This window comes from Dryobates pubescens, chromosome 28 (genome assembly GCF_014839835.1).
Source record: "Dryobates pubescens isolate bDryPub1 chromosome 28, bDryPub1.pri, whole genome shotgun sequence".
Lineage (NCBI taxonomy): Eukaryota > Metazoa > Chordata > Aves > Piciformes > Picidae > Dryobates > Dryobates pubescens.
Window position 1 is genome coordinate 7,181,732 of NC_071639.1, and position 19,776 is coordinate 7,201,507.

A 19,776-nucleotide genomic window follows, 5' to 3' on the forward strand; every position below is an offset into this window, starting at 1 on the left:
GCATGCAACATTTAGTTACAGAACGAACTGGTACTCATCATCTGCTCATATTTGGAAGGTGTAAGTGCCTGTAGAATCATTTGTCAGCCTTTGCAAGCATCCAGGGCAGGAACCATCCCATTCTTTCCAGTTAACACAGCTGATCTGTGAGACACACCTATGCAGGTTTAGTCAGAGAACATGGTAATTCAGAGCAGAGGTGGACCTTGTGCCTTCACTTACGTCTAGTTAGCGACAGCAGTGTCACAAGCAACTGTGCCAAATCCTCCCCTCTTGGATGTGTCAGCCTTCATTTGCCAAGCTGAAGGACAGATTTCTCTACTCCTTTTAATAGGCTGACTCTCCAGTGGTCAGGTACGTTTTCCTCATTTTCCCATTACATTTATTTGTGGCCATTGCTGCAAGCATTCTGCATCTTAACTCTTTCTTGTTTCTCTCTCATGTTGCTTTCATCCCCTCCTCAGTATATTTCTGGAAGGCTGCAAGAGAGTGGTAACTCAGCTCAGGAAAACATTAGAGGAAGGGGGACAATCCCTCACCTTCACTTCCCAAGCAGTTCAGTTTATTGCAGCTCACAATATTGTGGTATTGGCGAGGTAAAGCCTCTGTGATCTGCAGTTTTACCTTTAGACAGGGTAGGTCACAACATTTAGGTGGTTTAATTTTTTTCTTTACTGGCTAAAAACTACTCAGAAGACTGCAAGAAGAATGCTAGTGATCTCTGGAGAAGATAGCACATGGAAGTAGAGATAATGGAAATAAAACTCCGTGTTGGAAAGCAGTGCCACAGCTGCTCTCTGCCAGCTTTCAACAGCACTGCTGAAAGAAATGTCTTCACCTCCTGTGGGTACCAAAAGGTAAAAAAAAGTCATTTTTAGCCTCAGAATTTTGGGTGTTAAGACAGAACACAAGTAGGAGCTCTTAATTTTTTAAGTTCTTTTTTTGGCTTGCACATTGCTCACTTTTGACACCATATAGTCAGTTTGTACTCTGCCAAAGCTCTATGGTTTTGATTTTGGTGGGGGTGGGAGCTCATTTAACAGTCAGCATTAAGTAGTGCTAAGTATTTTCCAGAGCCGTTGTAATTTCAGCCTTCCAGATAAATAACCCAAATCAGACTCCTTTCCGGCTGAAATGAAGGAGAGAACACAGTGTTGTTAGCAAACTGCAAACATCATAGTGTCAGATAGGCCCTTTTCATCTCCAGAGGTTCCTGAGAGTCTGTTGAACTGTGGTGACAGTCTGGTGGCTGGTCTGTGCTGATTGCATTTCCCATTAAGTTGCTCAAAGCAGTTTCCGTTGTGACCAGAGTGATCTTAAAAGCTACATAACTGATGTGGACAATAACAGAACTGCAGCAACTCAGTTAGAGTAGTTTATCATACTGGGTGTAGCCAAAAGTGTATTAATGAATTGGTCATTCACTACTGGAACACTTCTTGGCATTGAAGGAAAGAGGGCAGCAGGATGGTGCAATGGGAGCCCATCCTCAGCACGAAGCAGTGGTGCAGGGGACCCAGCATCGCCAGTGCATGCTTTTGTTTTTTCTCTCCTTTCATTTTGAGGAAGGAGGAAGTATTGTCTGTAGCTCAAATGTGTAAAAATGAATAAATAGGCAGTTTATTTACATAGTTTGTCAGCTGTCATGTCTAAAATATTTATCACCCAGCCGCACTGGTGTTCTGCACGCAGCGATAGGATGGGAGCGCAGGATTCATTACGCTTAACAGACGAGAGCATCCAGAGGATTTGCTGCTCCTCTTTATTCTCTTCACTGTGTTTCTCCTCTTGACAGGAGTGTTGAGGCTCTCTTAAACTGTTTACAGAAGCATCAAGACTGAAGGCAGGCTTCTGCAGATTTTGAAGTTGGTAATAATTTGCTTCTAACTGCACAATGTCTATTTCTCGGACGACAGAAAGTACTTATTAAAATGCCCATGGACTGTCAAGGAGAAGCAGCAAGCTCTAATGTTGTTTAAACTCATTAAGGAGGATTTTAACTAGAAAAAGTCTTGTGAGAGGACTCAGGGCTTTGTTCCTGTCCTCAGAGCAGCCGTATCCTTAGAACTTGTGTTATTTTTCCATCCTGTTTTTGACAGCAAAAAAGCTTGTCAGGAGCAGTGGATATTTATTCCACAGTATTCAGAAAATGCATCATGTAACATTTTGAGACTGATTTGCTTCGAGTCAGGCACTTCCATTAATACTATTTTAAGAATGTGAATAAATGCAGCCTTCTGGTAGCAGACAGCATTAAGTACATTTAGTGCAAGAGCATTTCTGCTCATAGACACCAAGAGAGCTATCCAGGGAAAAAGAAAAACCATAATTAGATTGTTCAGTCAAAAGTAAATTATCAGATTTCCCATGGAACTTCATATTTTCTAATGATCAGATGGATTAGCACTGTAGTAGTTAAATACTTGCCAGAGTTCCCATTTACCAACTTCAGGCATCTCCACTGGGAGCATTTGTATTTCATGCCCCATGTGAGTTTGTCTGTATGAGGCATCTTGAAGGCCAAAGCAGTAAGTGGCCTTACAACTGCTTTCAAGATGTTTCTTATATCTATTGTGGTTAAACAAATGAACCTTCTTCTGTGATCAGACTTCAGTTCTGGCCTTTAAAGCACAGCTCAATGAGCAGTGAGGACCTCAGGACAAGGAGGTGCCACTTTTCTGTGGCAGAAGTATTTAAATAAGTTGTAACAAAGGGCTTGAACTTCCTGTTCCCTCCTTGGTTTTCTGCCTGTGTATTTTCATGTGGTTCCTGCATCTCGTAATACATCTTTAAAACCTGTGTGGGCAATACTTAAGGAAACAGAATCAACAAATAAATACAGCACTGTTGGGTTTTCAATGCACAGTGTTGTTCTGCCCTCTCCAAAACAGCTGTAGTAGTGGTGGGAAAATGCACATCCTGAAACTTTTTGTAATCAACTCATTGGAACTATGCATAAATTTGATGAATTAGAAAGCTTGGGGAAGAAAACCCTAGAGCCTTAGATCAACTCAGCAGAAAATATGAGGGAAGTAACTTCAGGTCAAGACGACAGGCATGTGAATGATGAACTCCCAGCATGCTAAACCACAGCAATCCTGACCTGCCTGCTGTGTGCTGCTTCCCAGATACAAAATGTTTTGGTGCAAGCCTTAAACATTAAAATAAGCAAGCAAGCAATTGATATTATACATCTTAGAGTTACTGTAAGTATCAAATAGCATCTTTCATCTTCACTGTTGCTTCAAACAGGCGAAACACTGTTTAGGAAGAAGATTTCTAGGGGAAGAAAAAGATACTGAAAGTTTGGACTGAGGTAATTTATAGTGCTTGGTTGTGGAGTAACCTGCAGAACTGTAGTTCTCCCCAGAGTAGCCTACAGTGTTCCAATTATCCTCAAAACACACAGAGCAGCCCTGTGGAGAAGGACTTGAGGATGCTAGTGGATGAAAAACTGAATAAGCCCAGGGAAGTTGTGGATACTTCCTCCTTTGAGGTGTCCAAGGCCAGGTTGAATGGGGCTTTGAGCAGTCTAGTGGAAGGTGTTCCTGCCCTTGGCAGGGCAGTTGGAACTAGATGATCTTCAACATCCCTTCCGACCTAAACCCTTGTATGATTATAAATGATGGAAAATTAGAGCTAGGATCATGTTTTTGAAGTTCCTAACTTATTAAGGTAGGGGAGTACGTGGCTATGATTTGCAAGATAGCTTTATCTCCAGCTACAGTGACATCTTGAGGTGGGAAATGGAAAACCTGGGTTTTGTTCAAGCAGCAGCAGTTACTGGAATTATTAGTCATGCTCAGATATTGTGCAAGGAGAGGGAAAATGCCCAGGTGCTGGAGGAAGCAGAAGTGCAGTGTTGTCGAGGTTTGCTGCTCCTTTAGCAGAGTTAACTTTTTTAAACCATTTTGAATTGAGCAGCTTTGAAGTGCAGAGTATTTGTCCTGAGAAGCCTCCATCTGTGCTTTGTAGGCATCCCTGTTCCCATTTTTATGACCTGTCTGCATAATCTGCCAAGAAAATGCCCCCTATTAAAAATAAGTTTGTCAGTCAGGGTTTTCTCAACTGAACAGTGAGATGAGCTCTGTGTCCTCTGTGTTCTTCTGTAAGTGTTCCAGTTCAGTGTTCTAAACAACTCAAAGGGAAGATGAAGGCCTTTCCAATCACAAAATCAAGTTAGGATTGAGCCAGAGGATGGCAAAGACATAATGTAAGCTATAGGAAAAGCTTTAAGGAGTGAAGAACTGATCAAAGTAAAATGGGTATTTATTAGGAGGGACCAGTTTTGCCTACTTTTGGAAGTGTAAGGCCTGGCAATGTAATGTAGAGGTTAAGCAACCTGCTAAGCTGGTAAGCAGAGAATCCAAAAGGTGCTGCCTTAAGGGAGCAGGGGAGGGAGGAAAATAGAGGAGTTCTTTTTCTGTCCTGTCAGTAAACAGAGACCACACACACATGCAGTGGGCAATCCTTTGACCTAACCAATTCATAATGTCTCATTCACTGCAGTCCCTCCAGCATGACAGCAGCCAGGCCATTATCTCAACATGCCAGCTCAGGAGAAAGATGCCAGGAGTGACATAAAGTGCACTTGAGTCACAATTTAAACTGTAAAAAGGACTGGTAGTGTTTCTAATAGAGTGCTCAGCATTTCCACAGTTGTTGTATAGAAGGAATAATTTCTGATAAGATTGGTAGAGGGAACAGTGATTTGTGTAAAGGTTTTACTGAAGTGAGGTCGGCTTGTCTGGCTCAGACCAGAAAAGGCCTATGAAGAAACTTCTCTGGTTTAGTGAAAGTTTTTGACAGTCCTCCTATAAGGTCCCTGGCAGTGGTTTTGTGAGGTCTGGGGGTGCAACACCCAGTACCACAGAAAGAGCTACCAGCCCTCTGGGAAGAAATGCTCCTCTGCCTCACTTTACAAAAGCTGTTTGGTTGGCATCAGTTTAATCATGTAGCTTCTACAAACTGTTACTCCATAAGCATCGAAGTTCAATTGAACTTTAGGCTTTACCAAGTTAGTTGTTGTTTGCCTGTCTTCAAGAACAAGAGTTTGTTAAGCATTCATGGACTTGTAAGTTTGGCACACTTGGGCTCATGGCTTCTGAAGGTTATTTGTACATCTCAGAGGCAGAAATGATTAGCCACCTGGCATGCTCTTGATAATAAATATACCAATGCCTGTATCTTTATCTAGCCCTTAAGGACCCAAAATTGTACAAAGTGTGTCAAGGCAGTTTCAAAGTCTGTAATATAGCAAATCATTACCTAATAAAAATAGCTTTAAATAAGACACATGATAAAAATAACTTTTAATAGGCATATGTACTAGTTCTTAATAGGCCCCCTTTAAAAAAAAACCCATAGGATGACTTGCTTTACTAAACATTAGTGATTGATTATAAATAAGGTTTTTTGTGCCACTCTTGGCATCACTTAACATCAATTTGGTAGTTTCTTAACCCCACTTTGTTAGCATAACTTCAAAATTTCCCAAGTTGAAGTCCTCTTTTTTTTTTTTTTCAGCCTGAACTTTAGCCTTGAGTCAAAATAGGGAAGGGAAAAAAACACCTCTGAAAAACTTCAGTTTTAATTTGTTTCCATGCCACAAAAATCAATTGTGTCCTAGTTAGTGTGCTTCTGAAGGTGCATGGTTCCTGCTTTTTCTGTTAGGTACAGGAATACTTCATTCTGCCTTTCATTAATTCTTGATTATTGTTTTTGTAAATACAATGTGGGTGAATTTAGTCATCAGCCTGTTTCTGTTTGGTTTGGGTTTATCAAGTGAGTTCTGACTGCAAGAGGTAAGTGACCTGTAGAGACCTCAACTGTCACCAGAGAAGTTGATCTGATGCGGTGGGGATACCATGCTGAAGATTACTGGTGTTCCATTCAGCAAGTTTTCCATGCCTGCGCTTGAGTTTAGGTAACTTACTTATTTGAGAACACCTAAGTAGTCTGAAAGCTCTTCCCCCCTTAAATCGTTTGTGTGCTTTTAACAATAAAGCAGCTTAGTGCAAAAAAGCAAACTGTTCAATACAAATATGAGCAGCACTCTGCAAGAGTCTGGAAGTTTTCCAGTCCTTTTTATCTCCTCACAAATTGTGCTTGTTTGTGCATTAATACCCTTTGCAGCAGGTCCTCTGAACTCTGTTCTGTCAATTCTTCAATTATAAATTCAAATAGTTTATACCCAAATGAGCACAAAAGACATGTTGTGAGGAACATTATTGTTTTCTGAAGTACCTAGGTATTCCACTACTAGTTTCCCTGCCTGACAGAAAAGCTTTTTTCATGTGTTCTTGGAATACACAACCACCAATTAGCTTGACACCTACTCAGCCTCTGTAATTCTTTCATCTTCCACAGCAGGATCTGTGGTTTGGATGCTTGGAGAAACTGTTTTCCCACCTTCCCTCTTTTATATTGAATTCTTCTTTTTATAGGTTAAATTATGCAGGATTTGTTTGAAGCACAAGACTCTTCATTATTTAACTGCTCCTTCAGCATGCAGGTAGCTTTTTAGTAGGTCCTTAGTGCTAGAAACATACCAGCAAGGAAGGGAAACAAAGGGGTGGAGACAATAGTGGGTCTGGAGCTGGGCAGAAAACATCCTTGCCAGGTGTGTTACACTAATATTGGTGGAAAACAAAGTGTAGTTTTCAGTGTGACGTTCTTGCCACAAGAAAAACAAACATATTTACCAAGTAAAACTCCTACAATTATTCTGCTGATGCTTCTACTTCAGAGATTTTTTTCTCTGCTTAGAAAAACAACCCTTCCAGATGTTTATATAGGAAGAAAAAACTCCAATCAATATCGTATCTTTATAACATGTTTTTAACATTCTGGCTTTTTTGTTAATAGTTCTCTGTCCTGATATTTTATTCATGTTTTCTTCTCTTGTATAATGCATGTTAAGGACTGTTTCTGGATCTTAGGGTTTCAAAAGAACAAACCGGAGCGCTGCTGGATGACTGAATGCATGATAGCATTGTTCATCTCCTCTCCATTACCCTTTTAAAGAGTGATAGCTTTACTTTCTGTGTGGGCTTCTAATTAATGTGCTCTTCTACATCTCCTCAATTGTTTTAATTCTGTTCCTCCCACAAGGGAAGGTTGTTTTCCTGGATTTTGTAATCAGTCACCATACATTGCTAATGGCACCAACTGCTAATTCTCTCTAGGAGATCTGCAGATTTTTATTCTGCTTAGTTTTTTTTCCTCCCAGAAATCTCAGTGAGACCTCACTCTTGATTGATAACTACAGTGGAATTCAGTCTGGGAGGGGGATGCCAGGCAGAGGTCTAACATCATTCAGTGCATTCACCGAGTCAGGCCTTTTGGACACGAGAAGTGTCTGCATATAACTGATACGAAATTATGTCAATAGCTACATCCTTTTAAGTCAGAACTAAAATGGGAGGTGTGGAAATGGAAATGATGGCAAATTACCATTAAAAGAGAAATTACCTAAAAGTCCTCAAAGTTGGGGAATCAAATCTTGTTCAAATGGAATTGCACTCTTTAGGTTTCTTAACATTTTAATAAACTGTTCTGTGTAAATGGCTGAAAGCTGTAGCAAGATTAATTATCACTACTGATATATGCTAACCTCTCTTGGTTTGTCTGCCCTTTGAGGTTGGGCTGAGCTCCTGTTATCCCTTTTACTTGGTAAGCAAAGGTGATATGGAGAAAAACCCAACCAGCACACAAGACAAGTCCTTCGTCGTGTCCTTTATACCGTACCAATGGCACCTTTGGTTTCAAGTCAGTTACTTTTGCAGGCCATAGAGACGCACCTCATTCGGAAGTCAAGCGGGGGGCTGACATACATCGCTGAGTGGAAGGGTGGACTGCTGGAACACAAGATGGGACATCTCACTTGCTTTGCTGGAGGCATGTTTGCTCTGGGAGCAGACGGAGCACCTAACGACAAGACAGGCCACCACATCGAGCTGGGGGCAGAGATCGCTCGGACCTGCCACGAATCCTACGATCGGACAAGTGAGTGCTGCCCTGGTAGAGCTTGGAGTCAGTTTGAACTTCTGAAGGCAGCCAGCAGGGGGTTGTGTGTGTAATGCTGAGTGAAAGTTGCGTGGCAGTGAGAACTCTTAGTCCTGCTTTGCTCAAGGAGTACCTTCAAGAACAGCTGCTCCGCTTAACTCATTTATGTGCACCTGACTCATCCCCACTCACAACAGTGCTTAACATCGCAGCCCTTTGGTTTTGCACTTTGCCAGTTTCTGCCTAGCCAAGTGCAAAGGAAAGAGGGCCCCTGGTCATTTATGCATCAGTATAACTATTAATCATGGTTAATGCACAGAGAAACATTTTATTCTCAATTCTGTTGGTACAGTGCTGCAAACAATGGAATTGCACAGAGAAAGTGGATTCTGTGCAGGAAATGTCTTTGGATTCTTTTATCATCTTATCAAAATAACCCTGACAGCATTGCAGGTCCCAGTTTGATACAGAAAAGCAAATGTCCTTGTCTTTTAAGGGAAAAACTCACATGTTCCTAGTTATATGCAGTCTTCCAGAATGCAACTGTTAGCATCACTGTTCAAAATGGACCTGCTCTCTACGACAGCTGTGAGGAATATCTGTTTTCTATTCTGAGTTGCTCACAAAATATTAAAAACAGGAGGTGCAGCAAGTATCTTTCAAAAAATATATGCCTTTTGGGTAACCTTGTTTGGTGCCACATGAAAGGAGAGTTTAGTTGCTGGGTTACATAATTGGAACCCTTTTTTAAATGCCTTCATTTCAGCATGTGTTTTTATGTTGGCTAGGCATGAAACTGGGCCCGGAAGCCTTCAGATTTGACGGTGGTGTTGAGGCCATTGCTACAAGACAGAACGAAAAATACTACATCCTACGACCAGAAGTCATAGAGACCTACATGTACATGTGGAGGCTCACTCACGACCCAAAGTACAGGCAGTGGGGATGGGAAGCTGTGGAGGTAACGTGCTGTTGGATCTTCTTCCTATTAAATGCTAATACCTTGTGAAGTGAGCTACTGAATTCTATCTGGATGGCATTTAGCAGTTGGAGAGTAAATATTGATTTGAAACCAATCCTACCGACTCAGATTTCCAGAGATTCATTCACTAAGCAGATGAATGAAGATCATTTTTGACAAAACCAAACACTGCTGTTATTCTGTGTTAGAGAAAAAAAATACCTTGTGGTTTCTTCTCCTTAAAGGCTTCTCAGCTCAGGGTCACATTTGTGTATACTGCTGGAGATGTTGAGTAATCCTGCATGGGAAGTGCAAAACTGTGTCAGATTTGAGCCTTGGACATGGAAATAAGTTTTATGAAGTGTATGTTCAACTGTAGTTGCATGAAGGTGATTTTAATTGAAGTGATGGAGGCCAAGAGGAAGTACTAGGTAGCACCAAACATTCAACAAATGAGCCACTTCCAAAAGCATAGCTTGTCTGGATTCAAGTCTGTTAGTGGTAACAATCTCTTCTGGATTTAAATTTCTGTGTCCCAAGTAGCCTTTGAGCTTCAACCAGTCATGCTGAACATACCTATCTGTGTGTGTCTAGCACAAACCTTCCAAGAGGGGCAGTAGTCTCTGTGGCAAAAACTGGCTGGCCAAACACATTGTTTCCCTGCTGTCAGTGGTTAATCACTCTTGCTGTTAGAGACGAAAGCCTGTGGATTTACCATGTTTCATCCTCAATGTATGAGGCCTCCTTAGACCGGTAGAGTTCACTTACTTGCCTCTTACTGTTGTCTTGCTGAGTTATCTGCCTTTCACTCTTAATTTGGAATTTCTAAGCAGAGTGAGATATGATAGGAGATAAAAGAATTTGAGGGATGTTATTTTTGTGGCTCTGCATACTTCAGACACATCCCAGAAAACAGAACTCTGTACAGTATTTTGTTCTCTGTGACCTCTCTTTTGCACAGATGCTGCTTTGCAGGGCTGCCAGAATGTCTGACTGGTCAGTTAGCTCAATACCTCTTGTTTCTGGAGTATATGATTAAAATTTTCTTGGAGGGGCCTGCAGCAATAGTTGTAGAACACTGCACTATAGTGAGGGAAGAACATGTGGATTTGTCATACTGTACCTCATCCCTGAGGAGTTATTACTGGGTTAACTCCCTAGACCTAGCTTTGACATCACATCTGTCAGTTCCCTGCCTCCCTCAACAGCAGCCAAGATCAGAGATGTGGTGCTGAGGGACATAGTCTAGTACCAGACTGGGTAGTTAGAGAATCTTAAAGGTGGTCTCCAACTGGAACATTTCTGAGATTCAACAACTTAGTGTGTGACAATGTTGTGCAAATGTTGCAGGGTGTTGTAGAAAAGAACCTTTTGAGTTTGGTGATTAGATATTCCTGGAAAATGAATTTTGTGGTAAAAATCTGTTTTCCTTAAAAGAATAGCTGGTAGCATTGCCTGCCTTTGTACTCTCTAACTTGTTCTTTGGATAGTGACATCAATTCCATAGCTGCAGTCACCCCTGCATTCAGCTAGGTAGGCATTTTATTTGCCTCCCCCAGCTGCTGGCTGTATTGGCCCTGGAACAAAGTGCTTCTGAGCTAATGAGTCCACAGCAATTCTCTTTTAAAACCCTCTCTAATTTAGACTGCTGTTCCTTTACTTTCTTCTTCACTACCCCTACCCATGGGCAGGCACACAGTTTACTGCTGGAGTCTTCCCAGGCAGATTATAATTGGAATATTTACAATGGCTGCTTATGGAAGTTATCCCACCGGGCTTCAGCAGTGCCAAGTGTTCCTTCTCCAGGAGGTGTTTTTCCTGACTCATTGTTGCTGCCCACACTGATAACATTGTTATAAACAATTGAAATGTTTTCCTTATTATTGTTCTTTACCCTGCTGGTTCAGTTTGTGTTTATTTCAAGTGTGTAGCCTTGTTTACCTTCTCAGCACTTTGCATGTACTCCTTGGTTAACATTCTTGTGGTTACTCCAGGCTTGCTCTCAGGTAGTGCATTACAGCCCCTGTGTGGGAGAGGGAGCTGCTCCCATTCTGTGCAGGTCCTTCTTCCCCTGGCCTAGCATGCACTTGGGTGTTTCACAGAAACAAACCTTACAGCATCACAGAAGTTGTGCACTCAGTTGTCAGTTTTAAATCTTTTCCCTCTTCCTTGACATTTACAGCCCATATAGCTCCACCTGACAGTGTGTTTTTCTGTTCCAGTACATCATGATAGCATACCACACCTATTTCATACATTCTGTTCCCTTGTGTTCCTTGTTCTTGCACCACAAAGCTCATCACTCCACTCCTCCATTCTTGGGGAAGCCCCAGACCACTGACTGTGGTTGGTTTAATTACCAATACCTGCTGCACAAAGAGGAAGCAGAAATTGAAACAAGAAAAAAAAGGGGCAGAATCAGAAGCCAAAAAAAGCTTTTCTTGAGGTGTTTCATGTCTGTTTTCAACTCATGACACCAGCAGTAAGAACTCATTAGGTTTGTTTCCCAGTGTCTTGTAGTAGGAAAGGAGGCTGCTCTGTAAGTCATGACTTCTCAACTTTCCAACAAGTCTAATAATTTGTTGTGTAACTTTTATAGGCTAAAAACATGCTCTGCCCTCTTTTTTTTCCCTTTGCAAACTTGCTTTGCTCCTTTGAGTCCAAGATCATTCTGTATGTCCTTCAGCAGCCAGAGAAAATGCAGTTATGACCAACAGCACTATCCACTGTTACCACATCAGAAAGGTTTTATCAGCATAGCTCCTGAAAGTCTCCCTTTCTGCATTATAAATGTGGCCCATAATTGGAATTCATAGCACTTCTTTTGTTTTTCTCCTTTTATGACACTTGGAGACTGTCAGCCAGTTTTCATTCTCCTTGTTGTTTTCCACTACTCCAGCATAACTAATCTTAGAGAACTCCTGGATCGTTTCTTCCCACCCACCACTACCCCCCTGTCATTGTGAACACCACTGTCCTCTAGCTATGGGCACAAAAGGCCAATATTGCCAGGTAAAAGAGGGTGACTGTCAAGAGCCTTTTTTATTGTGCTAATGCTGCCCATGAATATTCTGTTCCTTTAGTTAAGTGGAAAGTAGCTTTGAGGGGTAGGATGCTTCATGTTTGCATCCAGTAGATAACACCAGATGGCTCACATGGTGCAGGTTAACCTCTTAGTTTCCACCATAGCAGTGTGTTCAGGCACCTGTACAATATCTCCACTCAATGATCTCATAAAGAAGGCTCTAATTACATGTTAAAGCACATAAACCACAAGTGCAATTTGCTTTTATTTTACCTCACCCTGTTTAGGATGCAGATGTTTCCTTGAATAATAGCCTTATCCTTCAAGTTCAAGCTCTCCTTCTGCTCTGCTTTGGAAAACATAATCTTGAGTTTGACATTGAAAATCCAGACACAGGTTCAGCGTTTTGAATTCATTGCAGGTTGAAGTAGATGAGAGGGAAGGAGTACCAGCCAGGGGAAATTACTTGTTTAAACTTAAAGTATATTTGTCACTTAGTAAAAATGTCCAGGAAAATTAAAGAACCTAAAGACACATAAGAAAAGACAAATAGGGCTGTTACATTTTAAAGGATTTCTCCTGGAGAAAAATCCTGTTTAAATATACAACAGGCACCTTACTCTCCAGTGTAAACTATGGAGAGCCTGGCATGCAAGCTAAATCTGTGCAGATGGCTACAGGGCCTCCAGCTAAACCAAGGACATTTAGGGTACCTATTCACAGCCTTTAGAGCAGGTGGAGGTGATGAATGCCTCAGTCATCATTTAGTCACCTTTAGTCTCATCTCATCAGAAACTGCTTTTATGCCTGTTTGCCTTTTCTGACATACCTTCTGCTTTGTCATAGCTTTTTGCCATATCTGGTGTGAAGTGCAGCATCTTCCCCTAAAGAAAATCTGCACCTCCTGTAACTGATTCAGTAACATCTGTAATAAGTTCAGAAATGGAAGAACAAGTTGGCTTCCATCTCTACACTGGGGTTTGATACATGCTCAGGTATTTCTAACATGAAAAATGTTGCTCCAATACCTGTTGCCAAAGCAAGCACCATAGATTGGTGTGGTCCTGAGGGAGTATAATAATCCACCCTGTCATTTTCATTAGGGAGGAAGAGCATTTTCTGGGTTTGTTTGTGAATAATGAGTTGGTTTCAGCGTTGTCATGGTAGATTCTCAACACGCCTTTGTAATGTTGTATGATACCAGACAGTTACTGAACAAGGCCAAAAGTATTCTTAACCTCTTCTTCATTTTTACTAATAAGTCCATCATAAACAGGGGGGAATGACTATTTTTAAACACAGCACTGATAAAAGAACTAATACTCAAATAAGGTATTGGATAGCAGTATGGTTTAAGAAATTATGGCTCATCTATAGACATGTAGATAGCACCTTTCCATTGCAGACATCTGTTTGAAATAAAGCAGACAAATTTGTGAAACTAAAACCAAGAGCTGTATAAACCTTCTGTACTTCCAGCACCAGGTGTTTGGGGGTTTTGTATCTTCTTCATCTGCTCTCTTTTCTCCTTCAGAAGGAGCTGGCCATATAGAACATTCCTGTGTGCAGAACAGAAATTATATTGGCAGGTGGTCCATGGTGAAATAGGAATCACTCCTCTAGTTTACTCTTCAACTGAATACAGAGTTTGGAAAACACTGGAGAAAAACACCTCCTTCCTCTTGCATCTAAAATGTGTTGTGTTGAGTCCAGCCACATACGAGCTTTCTGTCTGCTCCTGTGTAACAGACAAAGCTTTCTCAGAAAGACATCAAAGAAACATATATCAAAGTCTGTCACAGCCCAATTTCAGAGGCTTCCCATTAAAAAGAAAAAAAAAATGAAATTGCAAACAACTCAGAAATTGAAGAGTTGCCTTTCCTTTTTTTGAAGCAACTTGCAGGAGGTAAGGAAAAGACTGGTCCTTCATCATGGTGTGTTCAGCTGTATCACACTGATTAAGCACTAAAATATAACCAAGAGGAGTAGGTGTGACACCATTTGTGAAGCCTGATAGACAAGCCTCTCAGAGAAGCTATTGGTACTTTGAGGATGGGGTGTTTAGTGCCATGGTTTAGTTGATTAGATGGTGTTGGGTGATAGGCTGGACTCGATCTCAAAGGTCTTTTCCAACCTGGTTTAATTCTATTCTATTTTAAAAAGAAAATAGATGAGGATTCTGTGATATCTTTACATCCATATTTTTTTTCCCCCACCTGAAAACTGGTTTGTTCACTTCTTTTATTAACTTATTATTTTGCTTCTCTATCTAAATGTAGACTTTGACATGTGTGCCTGTGCCTTTTTCTACCTCGAGCTGTAGCTGCTTTTCATCTCTTCATGGAAATCTTTGTGACAGGTTTTTTTTCCCCTAGTTTTATTGTCCACGAAAGGAAAACTGACAGATGATTCATTTTGTTAATCCTGCTGTTTTGTTGTTCCACCCCCCCCATTTTCAGGCACTGGAGAAACACTGCAGAGTAGATGGTGGTTATTCTGGCATTAGAGATGTTTATAGCAATCATGAAAGCCACGATGATGTGCAGCAAAGTTTCTTCCTTTCAGAGACGCTCAAGTAAGTTAAGAAAGATGACTTTAAGTATTTCTGTGGATAGTCTTTACAGGAGTATTTTTCATTAATACTCTTGACATTCAGGTAACAAAATATGACTGAAACAGTAGAGCTTTTCTTAGGTTGCAGGAAGTCAAATGGCCTGGTTGTATTCCTCTATAGCAATAGACTGAATTCTATGACTTCTGGAAATTACTTCTGTTAAAGGTACTTGATAGTCTTTGCTGAGAAATTACATTTCCTAGCTTTATTAGGATATAATTATGTGTGCCAACACTAGGGAAATAAAGTGACTAGACAGGGGACTTAACAGGCTTGTGTTGTTGGACTTGATGATCTTTGAGGTCTCTTCCAACCTTGGCGATTCTGTGTATACTTTCCATTTTAAAGCTACAGAAAAAGGAAAAAGCCATCTTGTATGGTTGGCTCACAGACCATCAACAGCCTTGACCCTGTCTTAGTAAATGGACACCCAAACTACTGATCTAGTGCTAGTTTCCTCCTTAAAGATCTTAAGGTGGTTCTCAGAAGTTAAGATGGGATTTGACTGCAGTATTTTCATTCCTACACTTTGCTATATGTGGGCATTCAGGAGGGGAAAATATTTACTGTGGCTATTTATCAAAACAATGTGTAATAAAATTACCAAGGATGAAATGGAAGTGAAGTTCACTGATGTTTAACTTCAGTAGCTTAAGCTTCCAGGTCCTCTCTCAGGATAGAGTTGTTCTTTTGTTGGTCTCCAGTTGCTATTGCCCTTCAGCCCAGTATGAGTTGAGTCACCCCAGAGCTTTGTGGTGATCATTGTGAGGCTGGGATGGAGTGGTGGCTTGTGTTTGGGCAGCTGTTTCTGTTGAGACTGTCTTCTGTGAAAATCAGGTATTTGTGTTTTCCTGGAAACCATTGTTGGTTTACTTCCCTGGTCCCCTCACATTTCCTGCCTTTTCCCTTACCCAGGTACTTGTATTTGCTGTTTTCTGAAGATGATCTTCTTCCATTCGAACACTGGGTCTTCAACACAGAGGCTCATCCTCTCCCTGTTCTTCACAAAGATGATGAAAATAAAGAAGAAAACCAGAAATAGAAGATCAAGTTCTGTTTTGTTTCATTCCTTATGTTTCTTTCCAGGACTTGGGCACATCATGATTTGGTTTTAATTTCCCGGGTTAGATTTTTAAATCAAGTGTTTTGCAGTCTGTTTTCTTTAACAGTAAGTATTTATGAATGAACCCCAACTGACTGTGATAAAACTTCATTCCTCTTACCCAGCTGGGCCACATCTTAGAGAAATAAGACATCTCTCCAGATTTTGTTAGGCTGCAGTGTCATCTTGGCCGAAATGAGCAGAGAGTCTGCATGTTGTTTCCTGTGATGCTTTTAATTTGACTGCAAAATTCTTTTCTCCTCCGTGAGGAGATGTCTGCTTTAAGCTGTAATATTTTGCCATGTTGCAAAAAGCCATATTGAATTAAGTATAAAGAGCTTTTTTTTCCCCTTGTTCTTTTTTTGTTTCCTGTGTTGTTCTATGTTAATTTTTGTGTGTCATCCAAGACAAATCTTGTGACTGTGACAGCCTCTTCTTATGCGGGTCAATCATCACTTGGTAAAGTACCTGATGTATTTCATTGTCAATGAAGTCTACATAGGAATATTTCCATCTCATGCAGATACAGCTCTGAAACTGCAGTATTTGTTGAAGTTAGTCTGAACTTAGTTTTTATGAATTTAGCACATTAGTTAGCAGACCTTAGTTTTTCAGGTTTTTAATTAGAGTATTGTAATAGAATAAATTGTTTCCTCGCCTTTCCCAAGTGCTGTTGTTCTCATGTCTTTAGTCAGGCTAATACAGAGTAAAATAAGATACTCATTTCATATCAAGGAAGGGAGTCTTACCTTCTATATATATATTTAGTCCAGTAGCTTTCATTTGGTTGGCTGGCAAAAAGACAAAAGATATCCTTAATGACATTTTCCTGGAAGCTGAGAATTATACCAGAGACTATTTGTTTGGTTTTGAGAGGCTTTCTGAAACACTTGGACAGGCTCAGACTGGTTCAGGTTTGTTGTCACAATGCAATTTAATGTGTCTACATAAATAAAATCAGGTCTCCAGATGCCTTGAAGAAAACGGATTTCCCTAAAAGAAGATAATCATTCAGAGAGGAAATTATCCAGTGTACAGCTAAATTGGTCTTCTCTGAGTGACAGAACCCAGCCTGCTTGCAATTATCCCCTGGACTAGAGGCCTGGCTTACTAAGAAAGGTAACAGCTTTGCCAAAAATGTTTTATGCTGTAGCATCACCAAAGGGAAACAAAACTAGGCACAATTAATTCCTCTTTCTGTGTTAAGTCTAGTTTGGAGTGGTTTACATGATTATTAGGCCTACCTGTGTTTTCATTTAAAGACAGGCTGCCTTTTGCGTGTTTTGAGTAGGGTATGACCCCTGGCTTCCTGTTCTGAGGAAGCACATTAATCACTGGTTTGACTGCAGCAAAACAAACATGGTTCTGAGCAGTGATCTTCTTTAAAGGTATTCAGTAAGATAGCTGACAGGTCCAGCAGAGCTAGTCACAGCAGAGGAAGCACACTTGTTCAGGCATTACAAAGTACATTTTTTCTATACTGATAGTGGTCTGCCAGGTAGTTTTTTTCCTTAGGTAGAAACCAAGAGGAAAGATAACAGATCACCTTTTTCTGTACAGCAGCCAGGGGATGAGCTGTAGACTTGACCCTCTGGAGTCTGGGAAGGCAGCACTGCCTCTCTGGCTCCTCTGCAGACAGAGAAGATGGCATGTGCCAAAGACATCTATGTAGGGGGCAAGGCAAGGGAATCTTCAGTGATGCTGAACCTTCCATCACAGGACTGGCAGAGCTGAGCGTTTGTATGTGGAGGTTACTGAGGTACCCTGCTGAGCCTGGGCAGCCCCAAGCTGGGGGAATAGATGCAAATACATCTGCATCTGCCTCAGTTTACCTGGAACCAGCACAGTGAGTTAAGGATTTCTCTTTCACTCTAGTGGCGGGGTTGTTATTATTTTCTGGTTTTTGAAGTGTGGATTCCATCAGGTCACAGTAAGAGTTTTCTGAAACTGAACAAGCAAGGAGGAAGTTTTGGCTTTCCTCAGTTGAAAAGCAGAGCTCTGCTGATTTTGGTACTCCAGAACTTCTGTCACTGGAGGGCTAGAATATTCCATTGTATTTCTTCAGAAACAGGATTTGTAGGGGAGCTCCCACCCCCCCAGGTAGCACAGAGAAATTACAGCTGTGGAATAAAACAAAAATCTCCTCCCTCTTTAACCAAAAAGTACTAATAATGAATTTGACCCAGTAACCAAAGCAAGTCTGCTGCTGCCTACCATCTGGTTGTGCAGGTGCTGCCATAGGCCTCATCTCAGTTAGACAAATGACTACAAGAGCTCAGACAAAAAAACGAGTCTTGCAGAAATGTGGTTTGTAAGCCTCTTTTTACATGGTTTTCTTCACCACAGTATGCTTGCCCCAGTTCTGTCTGGTGATCTTGCCTTTCCTTAAGCTGTAGAGAAGCAGTGGAGACACAGAAGGCTCTTCTCTTTCTCAAGAAGCAGGCTACATACCCACCCCTTGTGTATGCATTGGGTCCTGCGTACTTAAATCTAAGCATCGTGACTGTTTCCTTGTCAGAGAGACACTTTAGTGTGATTTATTTGGGGTGGTTGTGTTTTGGCTTTGGTTTCTTTTTTAGTTTGGGAGTTGGGATGATTTGGAAGAGCACAAATGTGGTGTGACTGGTGTTGTCATTCAGGTTGTATGTACAAACTGCACTAGACTGTACTTTTTGTAAACTAATGTAAGTAGACGAGACGATTGTACAACGTGTAGAGCTGCCAGCTGTAAGGAAAGAGCAAAAAAGCCTTTTCATAGCTGAGAATATATTGATTTTTCTTCCTCTCTTTTTTTTTTGTTGTTGTTGTTTTTAAATACCCCCAGAACACCAAAGTTGAAGCAATCATTTTTGAAACAGTCAGTCCTAACTGCTGCTTGTTAGATTGCCAGGTAACACGCTTTTTATTTCCCCTTCACTGAACTGGCTGTGTGGAAGTGGCTACTGATGGTCACTTCGTGTTCCAGGTCATTCATAAAAGCAAATGAAATTGCTTGGGGCAGGGGGAATATTACCTTTGCATAACCAGCCTGCCTCTACTTATTCCACTTCTTTGTAGCATAATAATGCATTTCAGTCTGCATATTTTAAGTCCTAAGAGGTAGATCAGTTTAAATGGCACCCACCTTGTTTTACAGGAGGAGGAAAAAAACAGAAGAGAAAGAAATGGTTTGATTATTTGTGAGATAAGTACTGCATATGTGTTGGTTGTACCCAGGTTTTTGCAATGCCCAATGGCTCACTGTTTCTATGGTGACTTCATCACACACGTTCTGCATTTCTATCATGCATTTAAATTGGGTTTTGATTTGTACATAGTCCACTCAGTCTCTTCATCTTTATATAAATGGAAATTATGGAATACATAATAGATCAAGATGCTTAATTTTTAAGAACTTATATTTGTAAAAAATTCTCTATTGTGAATAAAGTCTTTTAATATATCTGTTCAACCTGTTCTCGTTTTTCCTAAGTGTGTTGCAGAAGTAACTACAGGAATCTGCTGCTGAGTCTGGTCTGGCTGCTAGACTCACGAGTTTTTGTCAGCAGGTTGGTTTGATCCAGACTAGTACTCTATGTACTTGTTAGGGTGCTATTGTTAATTGGTGTCAGTCAATGCATGGAATTGCTAGCCCACAAAGAAGAGGTTTTGTCAGTAAAATTCATCCTACCAAATGTATTGTGGTAGAAAGCTTACGAACGAAGAGCAGGGAGCTGGGAAGTTGGAGGCGGTGAACAGTAAGCAGGGCGAAGGTCAGTGGCTCCAGTTTGCATTCTGCCCAATCCAAGCAGGCTTCAGCTAAATGCCACTTAGGAGCAAACAGCAGAGTGGAGAGGACAAGGCTGTCCCAGTGATCAGGTAATGAAACACTACCCACAGTGCATGCTCCTGAGGAGAGAGGAACAGTTGTCATAGGAACTGTAACTGCATTTTATGTCATGAGGACATGTCAGTAAGATCTCCAGTCTAAATATTGAAATAACAGCTCCACCTCAGAGGTAACCCTGTGTGCTGTTTAGTAGAAAACCTCATCCAAAGATGACAGTGAAATAAACTGCCATCATTTC

General features: G+C 41.0%; 1 protein-coding gene across 1 annotated transcript in view; it reads left to right on the top strand.

The window, feature by feature from the left end:
• Positions 1-17,575, top strand: part of MAN1A1 (mannosidase alpha class 1A member 1) — a 134,728-nt gene extending 117,153 nt beyond the window's left edge. The window contains exons 9-12 of the mRNA XM_054174003.1: positions 7,788-8,007; positions 8,796-8,968; positions 14,453-14,568; positions 15,523-17,575. Coding sequence (XP_054029978.1) covers positions 7,788-8,007; positions 8,796-8,968; positions 14,453-14,568; positions 15,523-15,649 — 636 coding nt within the window. The 3' untranslated portion in view covers positions 15,650-17,575. The remainder of the gene's footprint in view (positions 1-7,787; positions 8,008-8,795; positions 8,969-14,452; positions 14,569-15,522) is intronic.
• The last annotated feature ends 2,201 nt before the right edge of the window (positions 17,576-19,776 follow it).